Source organism: Scomber scombrus, chromosome 2, assembly GCF_963691925.1.
Source record: "Scomber scombrus chromosome 2, fScoSco1.1, whole genome shotgun sequence".
NCBI lineage: Eukaryota > Metazoa > Chordata > Actinopteri > Scombriformes > Scombridae > Scomber > Scomber scombrus.
The window spans coordinates 19,630,023-19,646,937 of NC_084971.1; the positions used below are offsets into that span (position 1 = coordinate 19,630,023).

The 16,915-nt window shown below is 40.7% G+C and overlaps 1 protein-coding gene across 1 annotated transcript in view; it reads left to right on the forward strand.

The window, feature by feature from the left end:
* ugt8 (UDP glycosyltransferase 8) overlaps positions 1-16,915 on the forward strand; it is a 43,199-nt gene that overhangs the window by 22,870 nt on the left and 3,414 nt on the right. The window contains exons 4-5 of the mRNA XM_062439614.1: positions 14,855-14,931; positions 16,610-16,829. Of these exons, the coding sequence (XP_062295598.1) occupies positions 14,855-14,931; positions 16,610-16,829 (297 nt within the window). The remainder of the gene's footprint in view (positions 1-14,854; positions 14,932-16,609; positions 16,830-16,915) is intronic.

The following is a 16,915-nucleotide window of genomic DNA, read 5'->3' on the forward strand; positions in this document are numbered from 1 at the left end:
AACTTTTGAAAATGTTTTATCTTTGTACCATGAGGATGAGTTTAAAAACGACGATACTGTTAGTCGTTTTGTGGAAAAATATCAAAACTGCTTGAAGCGACAAAGTGCTGAAACTTTTCATCACACAGTCTGTTCTCTACAAATGTTTAAAGATTGTTACAACTTGTGAAAAAAATAAAAAAGACAAAAAACACTGTAACTTTGTTTCAGGCGTTTTTATTACTAGTTTTTAGTTTGTTAATTTTACGAGGAAATGTTTATCCAAGGAGTTTTCGGCTTTTTACGTTTTGTTTTGGTAATTTTAGTCTTTTCCTGTGGTGGCGCTGGTGATGGTGAAGTCCACCGGAAAGCCAGAGATGATGGACTTTTTCTTTTTGACGTTCTCTGTCTGTTTTTTTGGTAGAGAGTTGGCTCTTCTTCTTCTACTACTTCTTCTTCTTCTTCTTCTTCTAGTGTTTCTCGCGCTACCCCTCCCTCTAGCGCTCTACTCCAACGCGGGGATAAGACAATATTCCTCTTTGAGGCTCGCTGCACTCCCCCAAACCCCTCCTTCCCCTCGTTCAGCCTGAGTTGACGGTATTGCTCCCTAACTTGTGGGTTATGCAAGGTGGTCACCGGTATGTTGAGGGAGTGTAGTGTATGTAAAAAACCCAACCAGCCCGTGGGTGTGGACCGAGGGGTTTTCTTGTAAGGCGCCGACAAATGTTTAATCAGATCTAGCATATGAGAACCTTTCACTGCTTTTCCCTTGTAAACAAATTCACCCTTTTGTGTCCAGCCTCCCTCGCTTTCGTTTATCTTTTTCAATATATAAGATGCATTTTTTCGATCCCGAGGAGCCATCTGAAGCAATACTTCTTCACCTGTTTCATCCAATAAAGACGCCCGCAGCGGGACGTCTCCTCCTCCTCCTCCTCCATCTCTGTCACCTTTGTCATCTGCGGCTTTCTCTTCTTCAGAGATTTTAGGGTGGTTAATGCGACCGTCCTCCTCTTTAACACCTTGTTTGACAAAGTTGAGATATCTCTGTAGCAAAGCGTTGTATTTTCTAATTTTTACATAAGGGTTTTTCCCCGGTTCGTTCAGTACACCCCTCATTTTTTCATCCAAGTCTGTTTCGGCCGTGCGTCTCATCATTTGCGTTTCACCCCCGGTTCCGGTCACAACCAAGGCAGGCACGGGGTGTGAGTTTTTCAGAAGGGCCATTTGTTGGGGGCTGAGTAAATACATCTTATGACTGGCTTTAGGTTGAGCCATTTTTTTTTAAATTTTTTTTTAAAAAATTATTTATTTTACTCAATTATCCTCTATTTATCAAGCCTCCTAGAAGCTGACCGACCATGGGCACTACGGCTGAAAGTAGTGGCAAAAGGAAGCCTCCAGACTGTTTTATTAGAGCCTTGTGTTTGTTTTTCAGAGCCGTTTTGTTGTTGGCCAACAGTCTGATGATTTTTTTCTGCTTTTTCAATTTTTTATATTGACAGGTGCTCAGAGGGATGTTTCCTTTTAACAAGTTTAAACAGATCTCGCAGAGACACTGGAGAAAGTCGGAAGAACAATGTTTCAGAATATCTTTACGTCCCCGCGGCGTAGAATGACTCAAAGCTCTGAGCAGAGGCGCGTGCCTTTTTATGCGCTCCGACATATTTTTATTTTTTATTTACTTGGTTTTAGACAAATAAACGGCGGGCCACTGATGAGGCAGTATTCCCGTGCGGAGTCGGTATCGTTCTGGACAGGCTGGTGTTAGGTCCACAATTAAATATGAAAATGGATCCTGGGTAGCGTCTTCAAAACTCTGAAGAAAGTATTGTTTTTGGCCGGGGTATATCTGTTGAGCTAATACACTGAGCTGCAGTTTGTCTCTGGGGTTTTTAAACAGCACCAGGTAATTACTGTTTAAGCTGATGGTGCGACTGTATTTACCTTTGTAGAAAACATTCTGGGTTAGCAGTAACACGCTCATATTCTTGTGATGCCTGTACTGTGTAAAGATGCGCACCACCTCGGGGTGATCAGCCGCCTGTAACATTACATCGTCCAGTATTATGAGATGAGTCAGGTGTGGTGGAAACAATTCCGGATCTTCAAAAGAATCAGGCACTCCTTCGATAAATTTTATATTTTTATTCTTCTTTTGCAGTTCATCGTACATGGGTTGATATGAAGTATAAATCCAGACAATATTCTGAGGCACTTGTTGCATCACATGTTCACAGTTTTCCAGTACATTCTTTACAAAAAAAGTTTTTCCACATCCGCTAGGACCCACAATTTGACATGAGAAAGGTACACACAGTCTAGGATCAAAGTCAATTTCTTCAGCATGGTGCGACATTTTTTTTTTTTTTTCTTTTTTTTTTTTCTCTCTTCTCAATAACCAAACGGTAAAGTATGACCCGTAGGCAGCAAACGTCTCTTGTCAAACACTACACGAAACCTTTTCTGAAATAAAGAGTTTTTTAGAAAGAAGCCCTTTTTATCACGTATAATGGTGTGCTGCGGAGTTGAGAGAACCCCCACTTTTTTGTTCTCCTCCTCCTCCTCCTCCTCCTCCTCCCCCTCCTGCTCACCGCTTGTGCTTTGGTGCTTTCTACACGCGCGTTTCACAAACCCCTCCACCAGCTTTTTGACGCTATCAAAATTAATTCTTTCACAGCACTCGTGGGTTTGGGTAATGCCCTTGACTTTCAACACCACTCTGTTGTTTCTAGTCTGATAAGCATAACTTTTAGGACCAGCAGCCACAAACTCCTGGATGGTGTCACCATTTAACTCGTCTGTAAGATCTCCCAGGTAATGTCCTAATTGTAGGGAATTCTCGCCCTCTCTCACTGTGTAAATGATGCTGTCCGTGTCGCAATAAAGAACCCTGTCCTGCATCTGCTCTAAATAACTATACAGTTTCAGACGACCGTATGCTGTTGTGAAAGCTGCAATGAAGACATTGTCCACCTTGTTGGGCGGGGCTATGTAGAGATCACCGTACACCCACTGTATGAGCGCGACATTCTCGTTCAGGAAGGAAAAGTATTTGATGCGATGCTTCTCTGAAAACATGTATGAAAAAAACTCTTCGGGCTCTGTGACGAGCACCGTCTGACTCAGATTGCTGCGCTGAGCAAACTTACCCCAGAAGCTGTTGAGACACAGTTTAGACACCTGTCTTTTTGCCGGATTAGGTTTGATTTTGTCTGGATCCAACAGAATTCCCTGATGAGTCTGATATTCCCTAATGTATTTTTCCTTGCTCTCACGATCTACAGCCTCAGCCGGATACCCGGACGCCTCCTGTTTACCCTTGAGAAATGTTTGCATGTATTTTAGGAATATTGTGTCATCCTGGCGCTCAAAATGCCACACCTCTGTGATTTTGGCTACGCGGTAACCTAGAGTCAGAGCCTTGTTAAATTCAGGCGTAACCCACACACCCGTTAAGGCCCGGGCTTCCTCGTCGTGTGTGCACGCGTCGCCCTGGAAATTCAACTCTGCGCATGCGCGACAAAGTGTAAACACTAGTTTGCCCCCCGTGGTTCTGTATGGTAAAAGAGGAAAGTATAGTCCTCGCGGCGGAAAAACACGGGCTCTGATTAACCCAAAGTACTCCCGCGGATCTTTAAAATCCTTGTGGATTATTGTAGGGTGACCCAAGGGGTAAGCGTTAACACAGTTAACATAAGGATACAGAGAGGTGACGTCGACATAGTGGACAGTCTCCCTTTCGCGAGCTGTGTGCCTTAGTTTAAAGGCGCACGTTCTGCCACCGTACAATGCTTCTCGGGGAGCCAGGGCTCTAGGCGCATCGTACCGTTCAAGGAAGCTACGAACCTCGGCGTTATTCCGCTTCAAATCTCTCCAGGTGTGTTCCCTCATCACAACGACACGCACCCCAAATAAAGACTGTAGAGCCTCTAATCTCTTCATCGTGGACGAGTGAAGATCCTCAAACGTACGATGTGTTAAAGGACATTCGTCAGCAGGCTGAAAGCACTCGGCGCAACCGTGGTAAAAACAGCCCAAGAATTCATAAACACATTTATCACCGGCATGCTCGGAGTAACCGTCAACAAAGTACGGGCCCAGCTGTTTTTCCCCTGCGTTTAACGCGTGCCGAATAAATACGCCTTTGCTCTGCGCTAACCATTCAAGCCATTGAATGCTACAGTGCGAAAATGATTTGAATTGACGTCTGTAATGATCGGCAGGGGGTAACGCCAGTGTTTCAGGCACAAGGAAACGAGTGCAGAAAACCTTCATGCACGCTGAAGCGATCGTGGCACGGCTAAACGGATCTACGCCTGTCTCCTCTAAAAAGCCGTTTCTGAAAAGCGTGCAGGCTTTAGACAGAATATCCACGTCATTCTGACAATAACGCAGGGCTTCCTTCTCAAAGTCAAACACGCCACCAGACACTGTCTCGTACCAACATTCAAATTTACGCTTTCCCTCCGACGTCATGCGGTTTACGCAATATGCCTCTGACGGAGGATAACAACCTTTGTATTTCAGAGTAGCCTGTGAGCTAAATGCGTGAGGGAAATAGCCTTTGATTTTATCTTCAAAACCGAGCGCTTGTGGCAACGTAGCGAGAGGCATAGTCAAAAAACTCAATGAATCTATATATCTTTGCGCGTAATCGGGTTCTGTAAAACAAATTACTTTGCTACCTTGCATGATAAGTGATGGCTTTATACCTAGTTCTAACATGGCGTTGAGAATCAGATAGCTGTCAAAACCTCTCGAGTTATGAGCTATAAACACCGCTCTGGCATAGGCGGGTGACCTGAAATGCTTGATAAACTGACGCGCGCAGGACTCCCCCTTCGCTTTCCACCTGACCCCCTCGAGTGTTTTGGTACACACTAAAAAGGGCACATGAAGACCACTCCTGTCTGCATAAGTCTCAAAATCGTAAAAAACAATTTTGCTAGTGTGCGTTGTGTCAACTTTTAACGGTTGTATGTAACACAGGTGTCGCGCCCCATTATCTGGGAGATTTTCAGTGCCGCAAATCTTACATTTTAGTTTTAGACACACGTGAGGCTTACACCCTCCTGTCACCCCTGTATACCATAATTTAAAACATTTGCCACACTGCTTATACAGATCGCATTGACTGGCCAACACGTCTGCTCCCGCGGCTCTCTGTACACGCTCTTTGTGCTTAGACATACAATGCGTCGACCTGCACGTCCTGTTACAATCTTTGCACAGCAGGGGGGAAAAGTATAGTTTACAACACAAAGGGTCTAGACACACGGAGCAATGACCGTTGCAGCGATGATTACAGACGCTAGTGTACCCTGTGTAACAAAAATCACATAGGTAAGCAGTGCCTAGGAAAGACTTTAGATTTTTTATACCATAGTAATGATTCTGGTGTAGAAACAAAAACACAGTTTTATCTTTGCGGGGGGTCGCTGTCAGAAATTTGCAGAGGGAGCGCTTGCCTTCACTTCTGTAAAACACAACAATTTTACAGTCTAAATAGTTTTCAAACAGAGACACGTCCGTGAAACCCACATCCGTCTGTTCAGATAATCCTACAGCTCTCTGAATTTCACGCCCCTTTCTTTCAGCCTCTCCATCGGTGATGTAAGGGTTCAGCAGGAGAGCTAAATTAATGGCGAAACACAAACGGTTGTCGGGATTCTCGACCACATACAGAAACTTTCGTCTCTTTTTAACCACTTCGCTGTCTATCATAGAGTCCAGCCTGCGTTTACTGCCTCCGCGGGGGTTTCTTATCAACTGCACCACTAACTCTAGGCCCCCATCAGTCATGAGAGCCATATTAGACTGCACAAGTTCGTCCAGAAGATTCTGAAAAGTGACTAGACCCCCGCTGTCATCCTGAGAGGGTCTCACTATGCTTGAAACGCTTTTTGTAAAACAGTCTGAGCGTAACTCCATCTGTATGACGTCGTGATCGTGCGCCTGTGAAAATACCTTGTCACACAACTCGTGAGCAGCCCCCATAACGCCGCCGTAAAACTCACCATAATCCGGTACGCCTGCCGGCATTGGAAATTGCAAAATTTGCCTTATCTCAATGTTGTTAAATCTAGACCGTGAAATTTCCCGCATCGTGGGTGAGCCATCGGAATTTGATGAACCGGCCTGCGGGCCTGTACCGGCATTCTCAGGGGTTATGTTTCCCCCCGTCTGGGCATTCGTATCATTTTCTAAAAACAGCAATGCAGTGTCTAAGGCATTGAGACGGTCTGTGTGTGAAACACCGGTTAAAGACGTGCTCTGAGCAGTAGTAGGAGGGAGGTAAAGAGGAGTGACAGCGGCTTCGTTTGAAAGAGCATTTTCACTGCTGAAAGTATCCAATAACGTATGGAAATGATTTAGACTATTTAGGATGGACTGAGGTTGATTCAACTCGTCTAACGCAAGATTTATAGCTGTCAAGGGGTCAGCCGGAGTCGGCTGCTCCATGCTTTTTTTTTTTAATTACCTACACCCCCCACCCCTGAAAGAAAAAAAAACTCATATCCTTCTCACATTCTCCATAAACCCCTCAATTGCTCTTATAAACTCTCCACATCTGTAACAGCTCCTCCTCGACCTCCTCAACCTCCTGCGCCGGGGTCTTCCACCTTGATACCCTGATTGAATGAGAAAAAAAAAATTAAAAATATGTATAGGGTTTTTTTTAATTTTTTTTAATTTTTAATTTTTAAAACAATAACTTACCACGTTTACGTCGATGCTCAGAACTGCTACTACTGGTACTACTACTACTACTACTACTACTACTACTACTGCTGCTGGTGGTGGTGTTGGTGGTGGTGGTGGGGTTGTTTAAAATATGCTTTTTTCCATAAGAAGCCCTGGGGACCGTCGGCAGCTGTCTCAACGGATGTTGAGCTGAGGGTGCTGTGACCGTCGTCTGCGTCACCGTTGGCACAGGGGTTGGGAGCGTAGACGGTCTCTCTGGAACCGTCTGTGTGTCTAAGGCAGGCTCGGCGTTTCCCGTTACCGCTGGAGCCTGACTTACAAATGATTGCATAGGTTGGTTGAAAAAACGATCTAAATCATCTATTGTTTCTGCAGCAGCAGCAGCAGCAGCAGCAGCAGCAGCAGCAGCAGCAGGTGTTTCAAAGATGCCTGCGTCCTCCGGGTACAATGTATCGACTAGGAGAGGGCGAGAAATAATTATTAAGTTGTTGTTGTTTTATATAACATTATATATCAAGTATATGAAATTAAACAAAGACTTACCATTCATATAATCAACGTCCTCTTGTGTATTAAATCCATCGATGTAAACGCCTGTAAAAATAAGTCTTTTTTAAAAAAAGAGAGAGAATAAAACACTCTTAGAATATTTTGTCAAATTAAAAAATTAAATTTAGGGTAACACACTTACCGTTAGCCATGTTTAGAGTTGTGTGCTCCTGTTTTCGGGTTAACTGCAGACTGCAAACTGCAATGTCTAACTCTTCTTCACATGGTTCTCAGTATAACGCTTATATAGGCTTTTTTTTAACTTTTTGTATGCTTTTTGACCTTTTATTCAACCAAATACCGCTCCTTATTTAATTTCTGCACTGCTTAATCATAACAATAGGTTTTTGGTTTTTAAAAAAACTTTTGTTCTCACCCCCATCAATATCACTTAGCTAGCTAGACGTTTTGTATGAACGCTCCTTATTTATTTTCTGCACTGCTTAATCATAACAATAGGTTTTTGGTTTTTTAAAAACTATTGTTTTCACCCGTCATTAACCCTTAGCTAAAACGAGGAATTTGTAAGGTTCACACTCACCAGCGTTAATATCTGAATGACATGACGTCACCACAGCAAAAGGTCCTCTCTCTCTCACGTATTCTTATGCTCATGGATCTGTCAGGTTTTCTTGCATCAGGTGCTTCAGATAAAAACTCCTTGTAGAAATTCTGACAAGACAATGACATTCCTTCGGAAGACGGCCTTTGTCACGCTTTATAGAAATTGTAAAAAAGACAAGCGCTCTTGATGAAAATACATCGGAATGTGAACTTTCTCAGGCCAGCCACCCCCGCGACACACACACACACACACACACACACACACACACACACACACACACACACACACACACACACACACACACACAGACACTCACACTCACACACACACACACACACACACACACACACAGACACTCACACACACACACACACACACACACACACACACACACACACAGACACTCACACACACACACACACACACAAACACACAGACACTCACACACACACACAAACACACAGACACTCACACACACTCACACACACACACACACACACACACACACACACACACACACACACACACACACTCTCACACACACACACACAGACACTCACTCTCACTCTCACACACTCACACAGACACAAACACACACACACACACACACACACACACACACACACACACACACACACACACACACACACACACTAGTACTTCTTTTTGTCATGTTTTTTTTTTTTAACAAAATGCCTAGCAAGTATTAAAAAAGTAAGGCCAAAATGTCACAAACCGGTTCAGTGATCCCCTGAAAAAGGCCTAAATTAAATAGATCAGCTCGCGGGGGACGGACCTTATGACGACACAAACACCCATACACTATCATTGGTCAACCGCCAGCATCATCACACGCATGACGGGAATGACGTAATGCAATCTGATTGGACGAAGGAGGCGGGACTTCCGCATGACGTAGTGCAATCTGATTGGACGAAGGAGGCGGGACTTGCGCATGACATATTGCAATCTGATTGGACGAAGGAGGCGGGACTTGCGCATGACATATTGCAATCTGATTGGACGAAGGAGGCGGGACTTACAAAAAAATACTCCATGCTGATTGGACGAAAGGGGGATGACGTCGCGCAATCTGATTGGTCGGGGCGGGGCCTTAGGACAATAGCTGTCAAGTTTTGATTGAACGGGTATTATATTACTCTCTGAGATGAAATGGTGTAAAAGGAAGTAGAAGGCGTAGGACTGGCCCCAGTGATCTCTAAACACATATTAGCATCTGTATATGAAAACTTATAAGAGTACATTGATTCAGTTTGGGATTTAAGCACTGTCTTTTAATTACTGGATTATTAGGACAGACGGTTAATCTTTGTACAGTGCACACATGAAACATGTACAGTGGCTCATACTAGTTCCATAAAATTAATTATTTATCATAAATAATTATGGTATTGTTTTATTTTATTTGTATTCATCAGTGGTGGTGTACACAACATGGTTTAATACTGTTAGTAAAAAATGCAACAGCTCATGAAATAAAGTTATTTTAATTGTGTATTGTGCTGCCTCCTGCCATTGCGATCAGCCTCTTAAATAGATGGAGGGGGTTAAAATACCTGTTGAATTACAGCTTTTTTCCCTTAAAATCAAATAAATTATGTGTATAGTTGTTATGAGTCATTGGTGATAATTAAATGCAATACATTTACAGTAAGTACACAGTTAATTTCGTATAATTTGGAATTTTCCCTTAGTTAGCTCAGTTACACATTACACACGAAACTAAAGAAACCGTTGATTATTAGTTTCTAATGTTTAAGTTTGAGGCGAGTCCTCTAAACGCAACACATAAAACATTGCTACACTCACAATATTGAAAACTACTGAAAATGTTAAATTTTCTGTACAGTCATTGTTGGCTTGTTTAAGAACACCTTGCATCACATATCATCACATTGTTAAGGTGTTATCAGACATGTGGTGTATATAAATAACACACAATAGAAATTACCGGGTGCAAGATTTAAAGTATTTTAAATCTATTACAATAAGTGATAAAATGCTAAGAAATGTGAATTTGAACAATGAGTTAGTTAACAGTCTGTCCAGTGTGACCTGGAGAGTCTGGTACATTGAGTAAGGAGAGAGGCAGTTACCCTGATCCCATTTCACTGCAGAGATGCATCCAGCTAAGTGTCTCAGTGCAGGTCAGTGAGGTTAGGACTGACAGGGACATTAACCTATTTCAATGTAAGGAGGAAAAAACATCCAAATTGTATGACAGGTGTATCACTTACTGCTTATATGATACATATACATACACACTAATTTAAATGACAAAAAATTCAACATGCTGTACAGTAGTATGTACCACTGGAAACTTTCGGGTACTCTACTATTTAGAGTTTAAGGAATGTTTGATCACACAGTAGGAATTTGTAAAAATATTAATTGATTTATATGACAAACTAGTTTGAAGTTAGTCTGACAGGTTTAAGCAAGTCTGAATTTGGGCTCTTTTGCCACATTTCACTTATAGTAAATAAAATATTGCCAGCCTTAGTTGAATACTTACTGTTATAAATCTTGGGTAATCTGGGTTGGACTACCTGTATTAGTTGGTCACTTTATAACATAATTGACATTATCAATAAAAACCTATTTCACCTTAATGAGTGTTAATGTGAGTGTGCAGTAGGTACTCACACTTATCTGCTTTGCAGTCAGGATTATGCAAAACAAAGCAGAGTTGTCACTGTCTGTAGGATGGTGAAGAAAATATATGTTTTTGTTTATTTAACCTTTATTTAACCACAAAGTCACATTTTGCAAGCGAGATACTGGCCAAGACAGGGTCAGTTAGCAGCATCACACATATAACAGGACAACAACAACAACAACAACAACAACAACAGAATAACAAAATATAAAGTGCGTAACAAAATATAAAATGCAAAATACAACTTATAACAAATGCAGCAATAAATAGGCACATCTCAAATGTTCAATTAAAACAACTGCAACTACAAGTGACAACGTCTCATATCCTACATTTAGAATCATTTAAAGGGACGAAGGTTTCCAGTTTCAGTTTGGATTGAAGATCATTCCAGGACCAAGGACCATAATAAGAGAGGCTTTATTTTCCAATTTCACTTCTGACAGAAGGTATTTTGAAATGAAGCTGAATGCGGGACCTTCGGTTGTGAGTGCTCTGTAAAAGTTTGAATTTCCGATGGTAAGTAGGGAAATTGCCTGAGATCACTTTGTAGATCTCAGTAAAGTAGTGACTGTCAAGTGAGCCACTGTAGTGCTTAGCCTGTTTGAAGGAAAAAGTAGATTTTGCACATTACATCATCCATCCTTGAAAAATGTGCACTGAAAAGCAAACTATACTTACTGAGTATTTTGTTACAACTGTGCAATCTAATGCAATCCAACAAAACAGCTCTGCCATAAATCCTACTTTAATAAATACATTTTCAGTTTTTGTTGACATTACCAGAATGGTGATAATTTTGTTTATTATTTAGGTTGTTGTGGGTGGTGTTGATTTGCTTAAGTGCATTGTATTGAAAAGTGTTAAAACCCAAGCAAAAACATCTGAGATGAGCGACACTCTACGGCACTCTTCCCTGGTGGCTCACACGCTCTCTACTCTGGTCCTCTGGAAATTCTGCAATAAAAGAACATTTTTAATAATAATAAGTTTAAAGCAGATGTCTTAAATAAGGCCAATTCCGTATAAATCTTTACTTAACTTCTGCTCCACATACCTCCATGTGCCTTAAAGCCCGAGTGCTTGTACACCTTGCCAGTTTACGACTGTTGCACAAGGTGAATGGTGGTCAGTGTGGTGGTCCACATTGTTATCTGTTTCCACATAACAATATTCTTCCTCATATCATGAAACTGGTGTTCTTCCAAATATGCTGCTATTTCAAAGTGTTTAGTGGTATGATATTTTAGTGTCTAATTTTCGCTGTTGCTGGTGTAACATGGAAGGCGGAGTCTTCTTGGAGACCCACATTTGAGAGTCCTTTACCACTAATATTCCACAACAGAAAATGAGGAAACATATTTTTTTTGACCAAAATCCGCTGGATTATGTGTTTTGCATCACCCAAGCAAGTGAATGGGGAGCACTGGGTGCAGGCAAGGCATTGAGGGATGTTAAACATTGTTCATTTGCATATACTAGCCACATTGTAATGATACACCGCTGGTTGAAAATCTGCAAAGTTTCCCTGTTCTTGATAAAGTTTCATACCCATATTTTGACCCTTATGCTTGTATCAGTGTGACAAGTGTATGACTGCTTGTTTATTGTACCGTCAAGAGAACATGTAACATGTAATTGTGTATAGATATGAGGAAAAAGTTGAGCATTCTAGGTGGATGGTTCAATAACAACCAGTACATGACTGATTTTTTGAGGGGTTGGAAAGAAGCCAAGCCAAGGATCTGAGTGGGGTCCCTGAGTAATAGATTGTGATTGTAGTGTTTTATTGGAATTAGGTCTTTGTCAGAAATCTTTACATTCAGATTCAGACAATTGTGTTTGTCCCATAAAGGCAATTCAGTTCCACAGCTTACCCAGTATAGATAAATAAAACTCAATCTAGCAGCAGCATTCAAGAATCAACATGCCAGTGACAACAGGTCAACGTGTGAGTACAAAAACACAAGCAGCAGACACACCCGGTCACCCCACATATGACCGCTTACATGAGGAGCCAGATGATAACAACAGCAAAACAAAACAAACTTAAAAAAAACAAACAGGTTTAAAGGATGTGGTCTGCATTGCAATGTCTACTGTCAGCATTTAGCGGCCTGATGGCAGAAGGAATGAAGGAATTAGAATAGCGGTTTGTTTTCATAAGGGGTGCATGATAGCGCCGGCGTGAGGGCATTAAAGAGAATGCATTTGACAGTACACTAATTATTACTTTTGCTTTCTGGACCACATGTTCCTTCCAGAGGGTGCACAATTCTTTTAGCTGAACTCCAGTGATTTGGAGCAGTACTCAACAATGTCATTTAGACTATTTTTGTCCTTCACAGATAACTCATTGAACCAACATATAAATGAAAATGTTAAAATGCTTTCAATAAAGGATTAATAAAAGTTACATCAAATATTATGACAGAGACAAAAAAAAAGTTGAGCTTTTGCATTAAGTGAATTCTTTGTAATCCCAGTTGACAGTCGTCTCTGTGTTTGCATCAAACTTGAGTTGAGAGTCAAACACTGTTCCTAGATACATATTATATATGTATCTACAATTTAAACATCTTCATCTTGTGTAATGCTAGCTTTTGGCTTACCTCTGTTTTTCCTAAAAATCAATGATTAGTTCTTGCCATGGTTTGTTGGCAACTGGGCAGGAAGTACTGTATGTTGCATTACGGAGTATAAGGTTTGCCATGACAGAAGTACAAAACAGAAATTTTGTAGAGGAATGCTATAAAGTGGAATAACGTTTAATGACGTGAAATGTAACACTCCTCTGCTCTGCAACTGTGAAGTTTTATGATAATGTATTAAACAATGCTCCACATGAATCTGATCAGGTCGAGAGGTCCCATATCAGAGTGAAGTGAGACAATGATCTGAAACTTGTAGCTCAAGGCAGTTCCTTATCTTGTCAGCACCAACTATTTCATATAACCATGAATGGTAATCTTACTTCCAAACTGAGAAGATGGAAATGGAAGAGGGCTGATGAGATGAAGAGGGTCCAAGCCAAATGAATCGTGTCATTGATAATTGGCTGCATGAATGTAGGCTTTGATTGGCAGGACAGTGAATTGTTTCTTTGTTTTAGAGAGAAAGAGAGATGAAAGAGTTGGGATTAGGGAGGGAAGGAGAGACAAATATGGATGGATAGAGGTAGTAATGTAGCAGGCAAACATGTTGTGCAGTATATGTCGGAAGATGCTTCTGCACACGCAGCCACACATGCCACAAATATACACACACAATACTGTACACATTCATCACTCACCAATAGAAAGGAAATGGTTTAATCCTAAATGTCTGGGGGTGAACAACTGGGGCCTTTCTTCTTCATTTCACATCATGTAAATATTCAACTCAACATACTATAGGTTATCTGTCGCACACATTCATAGAGCTAAATACTTCCACATATTCAGCTTAACACACTTCCAATAAATGTCCAAGACAAGAGTTGGTATTTATAGTTTTTAGTTGAAGCAATTGTGAAACTCAGCACTGGACAACAAACTCAATGACAGTGATTACAAATCCGAAAAATATTACAGTTGATACCATAAACAACAATTTGACACACATTGTAAAAATTAATTGGTGCAGTAATTGGATTCATAAAGGTATAGGTAACTTCCAAGTTGTCCCTCATGCCAGGAAGAAACAAAGATAAACATTAGACATAAATCTTCATATTAAGGTACAATAATTTGTGTAGGTATCTTATAACCATACAAATGGAGTCCCGAAGAGTAAATAAAAATAAAAAAGTTAACCAGTATAACAGTAACTAGCAGTTAAAATGTTTTATTAGTAGAATATTAGTTTCAGACAGTTAGCTTATGCAATGAGTCACAGAAGAACTAAACTAACAAATCAACAAAAAAAACCGCCATGATAAAGAGTAGATAATGCTGTCACAAGGGTATTTTGTGGAGTCTATCGCTTGGTTACAGATCTGTAACAGTAGCTGCTGTTGAACAATGTAGTTCAGTGCAGTTAGGGGTTTGCTATTAGCAACAGAATGTTGAACTGAACCCAACTGCCCAAGGCAGAATAGTACACCATTTAAAAGGGGTAATTCAATACGATTCATTGTAGCCAGGCTTTATAATTGAAAAGCAGCTTCGAGTGTATGCACTTTTTTCCCATAATCAGTGGTAACAACAATTTTGTGTCACTAGAAAACTCTCAGTAAGTTTAAAATACACTAAGCAATGTGAAATATTTCCTTCATAAAGTCAAACTTCAGAGATTTTCATGATGTTCCCAGTGATTATCGCATTTCTAGTCAAAAAATACAATGTCTGAGCATTGGATTTACTTGTCTTTGTCCACTTCCTTTCTTCCTTTAGATTCTCTGGAGTTCCACCCAGTAACCTTGGCAACAACACCAAGCTTGTTGATTGGATGCCTCAGAATGACTTATTAGGTAAGTACATCGAGAGCTGATGAAGAAATCCTCCAAAGTCCTGTTCATAAGTTTGAGTGCTTTATTGACTATACTGGTATACAGTGACCTTTATAGACACAGAGTGCGTCTGACACAGTGAACTGACCAAGAGCAATGGCAGGAGAGCACATTGATACAGTGGACCCAAAGGCAGTGATCAGACAGTATGCAAATCCAGATTCAAAACTTGAGATCAAAGCAGCAGGATATAACACAGAATGGTGTGCTTTTTGTTAAGTCTGCATCAGTTAATATTAATTCTTCATCACAGCACACCACATAATGCACTACTACTGTTTCACCTTCCAGTCAATTTGTTTTTCTGATTGTGTGGGTATATTTTAATGCATCATATGAGCTGAAATGTATTTTATAGCACTTGCCAAACCCTTGCAATGTGCCTAGATGTTATGTTTGAAACCAACTTCTTTCTTCATTTTGCTAGTTACAGGCATTTTTCACTCCTTGGATGTTTTTATGAAAGTCGTTCCTACATGGATGTGGTGAACAAGGTATCGTTTAGATGGGTTCCTCCCATACCTACTTATGAGCCACAGTAATAAGCAGAATGTGAATGTGTAAGCTACTTTAGGCCTGGCAGTAATGAGGAATGTACAACATTCACATCATCTTTCTTCTTGGTGCGTATGAATATTTAAAGTGACAGTTCACCCGAAAAACGATAAAAGTAGCTTTTTACTGGGAAGTGAGACACGAGTTCTGTCTGTTGAGTCCACACAAACCTGTTTTTGTCAGACTGTCTTCACCAGGCTGACTGACAGCAGGAATTTATTCAACAAAAATAGTTTTCATGTAGACTTCACCAGAATGAACCAACATTGGTTTATTGATTTTCTTTATTTGCTGGTCAGGGGAAAACTTCTCATAGTGTAACAACCAAGCTCATAGCTATACTAGAAGACTTGATCAATCATTGCAGATACCATTAGAAGTCTTAAACATATAGTTGTACATATAGTTCACAACATATAAACTGCAGGAGATTTGTGTGATTTTAAACAGCTCCCTGGGGAGATTACACTTCACTCGGCATGTTAAAAAAAAAAAAAAAAACAAAAAAAAAAACGAGGGTCCAGTGGTGTCTGGGAGTCATTGTGGAGTGATACATTTGATAAAATTAAAGCATTTCTGTTCAGTGAGTTGGCTGATTGATGGACATAAAAAAAGCTTCTAAAATGCTAAAAAAAAAAAAAAAAGACAGCCAAATATGGACTGGCCTTTTACTCTGTTTGGACTCACCTCACCTCAGTGATCTATGGGCAATATAAAGTACCAGTTAAAAGTTTCAACACACATTCTTTAACTGTAAAAATGGGGTATAAAAAAGTCTTCATCTTCAAAGAGACACTGTCTGAGTTATTATGTTATTTATACTGATTTATACTGAAATGATATACACATCCACATCTTCATTCCTCCAACTGTTAACAGCCTTCCCCCCACCTTCATTTTTTTACCTTCACAAAGTGTGGAGTAACACCGAGTGTGCAGCAATTTTGGGGATCTACAGTATTAAATGTAAATAATCTAGAAACACCTAACATAGCAAAATAAGCACCCCTTTAAAAAATGAGTAATGAACATAACATCTAACACACAAAATAACATCACATCCCTCATGCCTCTGTTAATCTAGGCCACGCCAACACAAGGGCTTTCCTGAGCCACGGTGGTCTGAACAGCATCTACGAAGCCATGTATCATGGGGTGCCAGTGGTGGGCGTGCCACTATTCGGAGACCACTATGATACCATGACTCGTGTGGCAGCCAAAGGTATGGGTGTCATGCTACACTGGAAGACCATGACCGAGGAAGACCTTTACACAGCCCTGTCCAGCGTCATTACAAACACAAGGTTTGACTTATAAATCTTATATTATAGTCACACACAAATGCTTTGTATATTAGTGTTATTGTTTATCAGTGCCACCTTGTGACTGG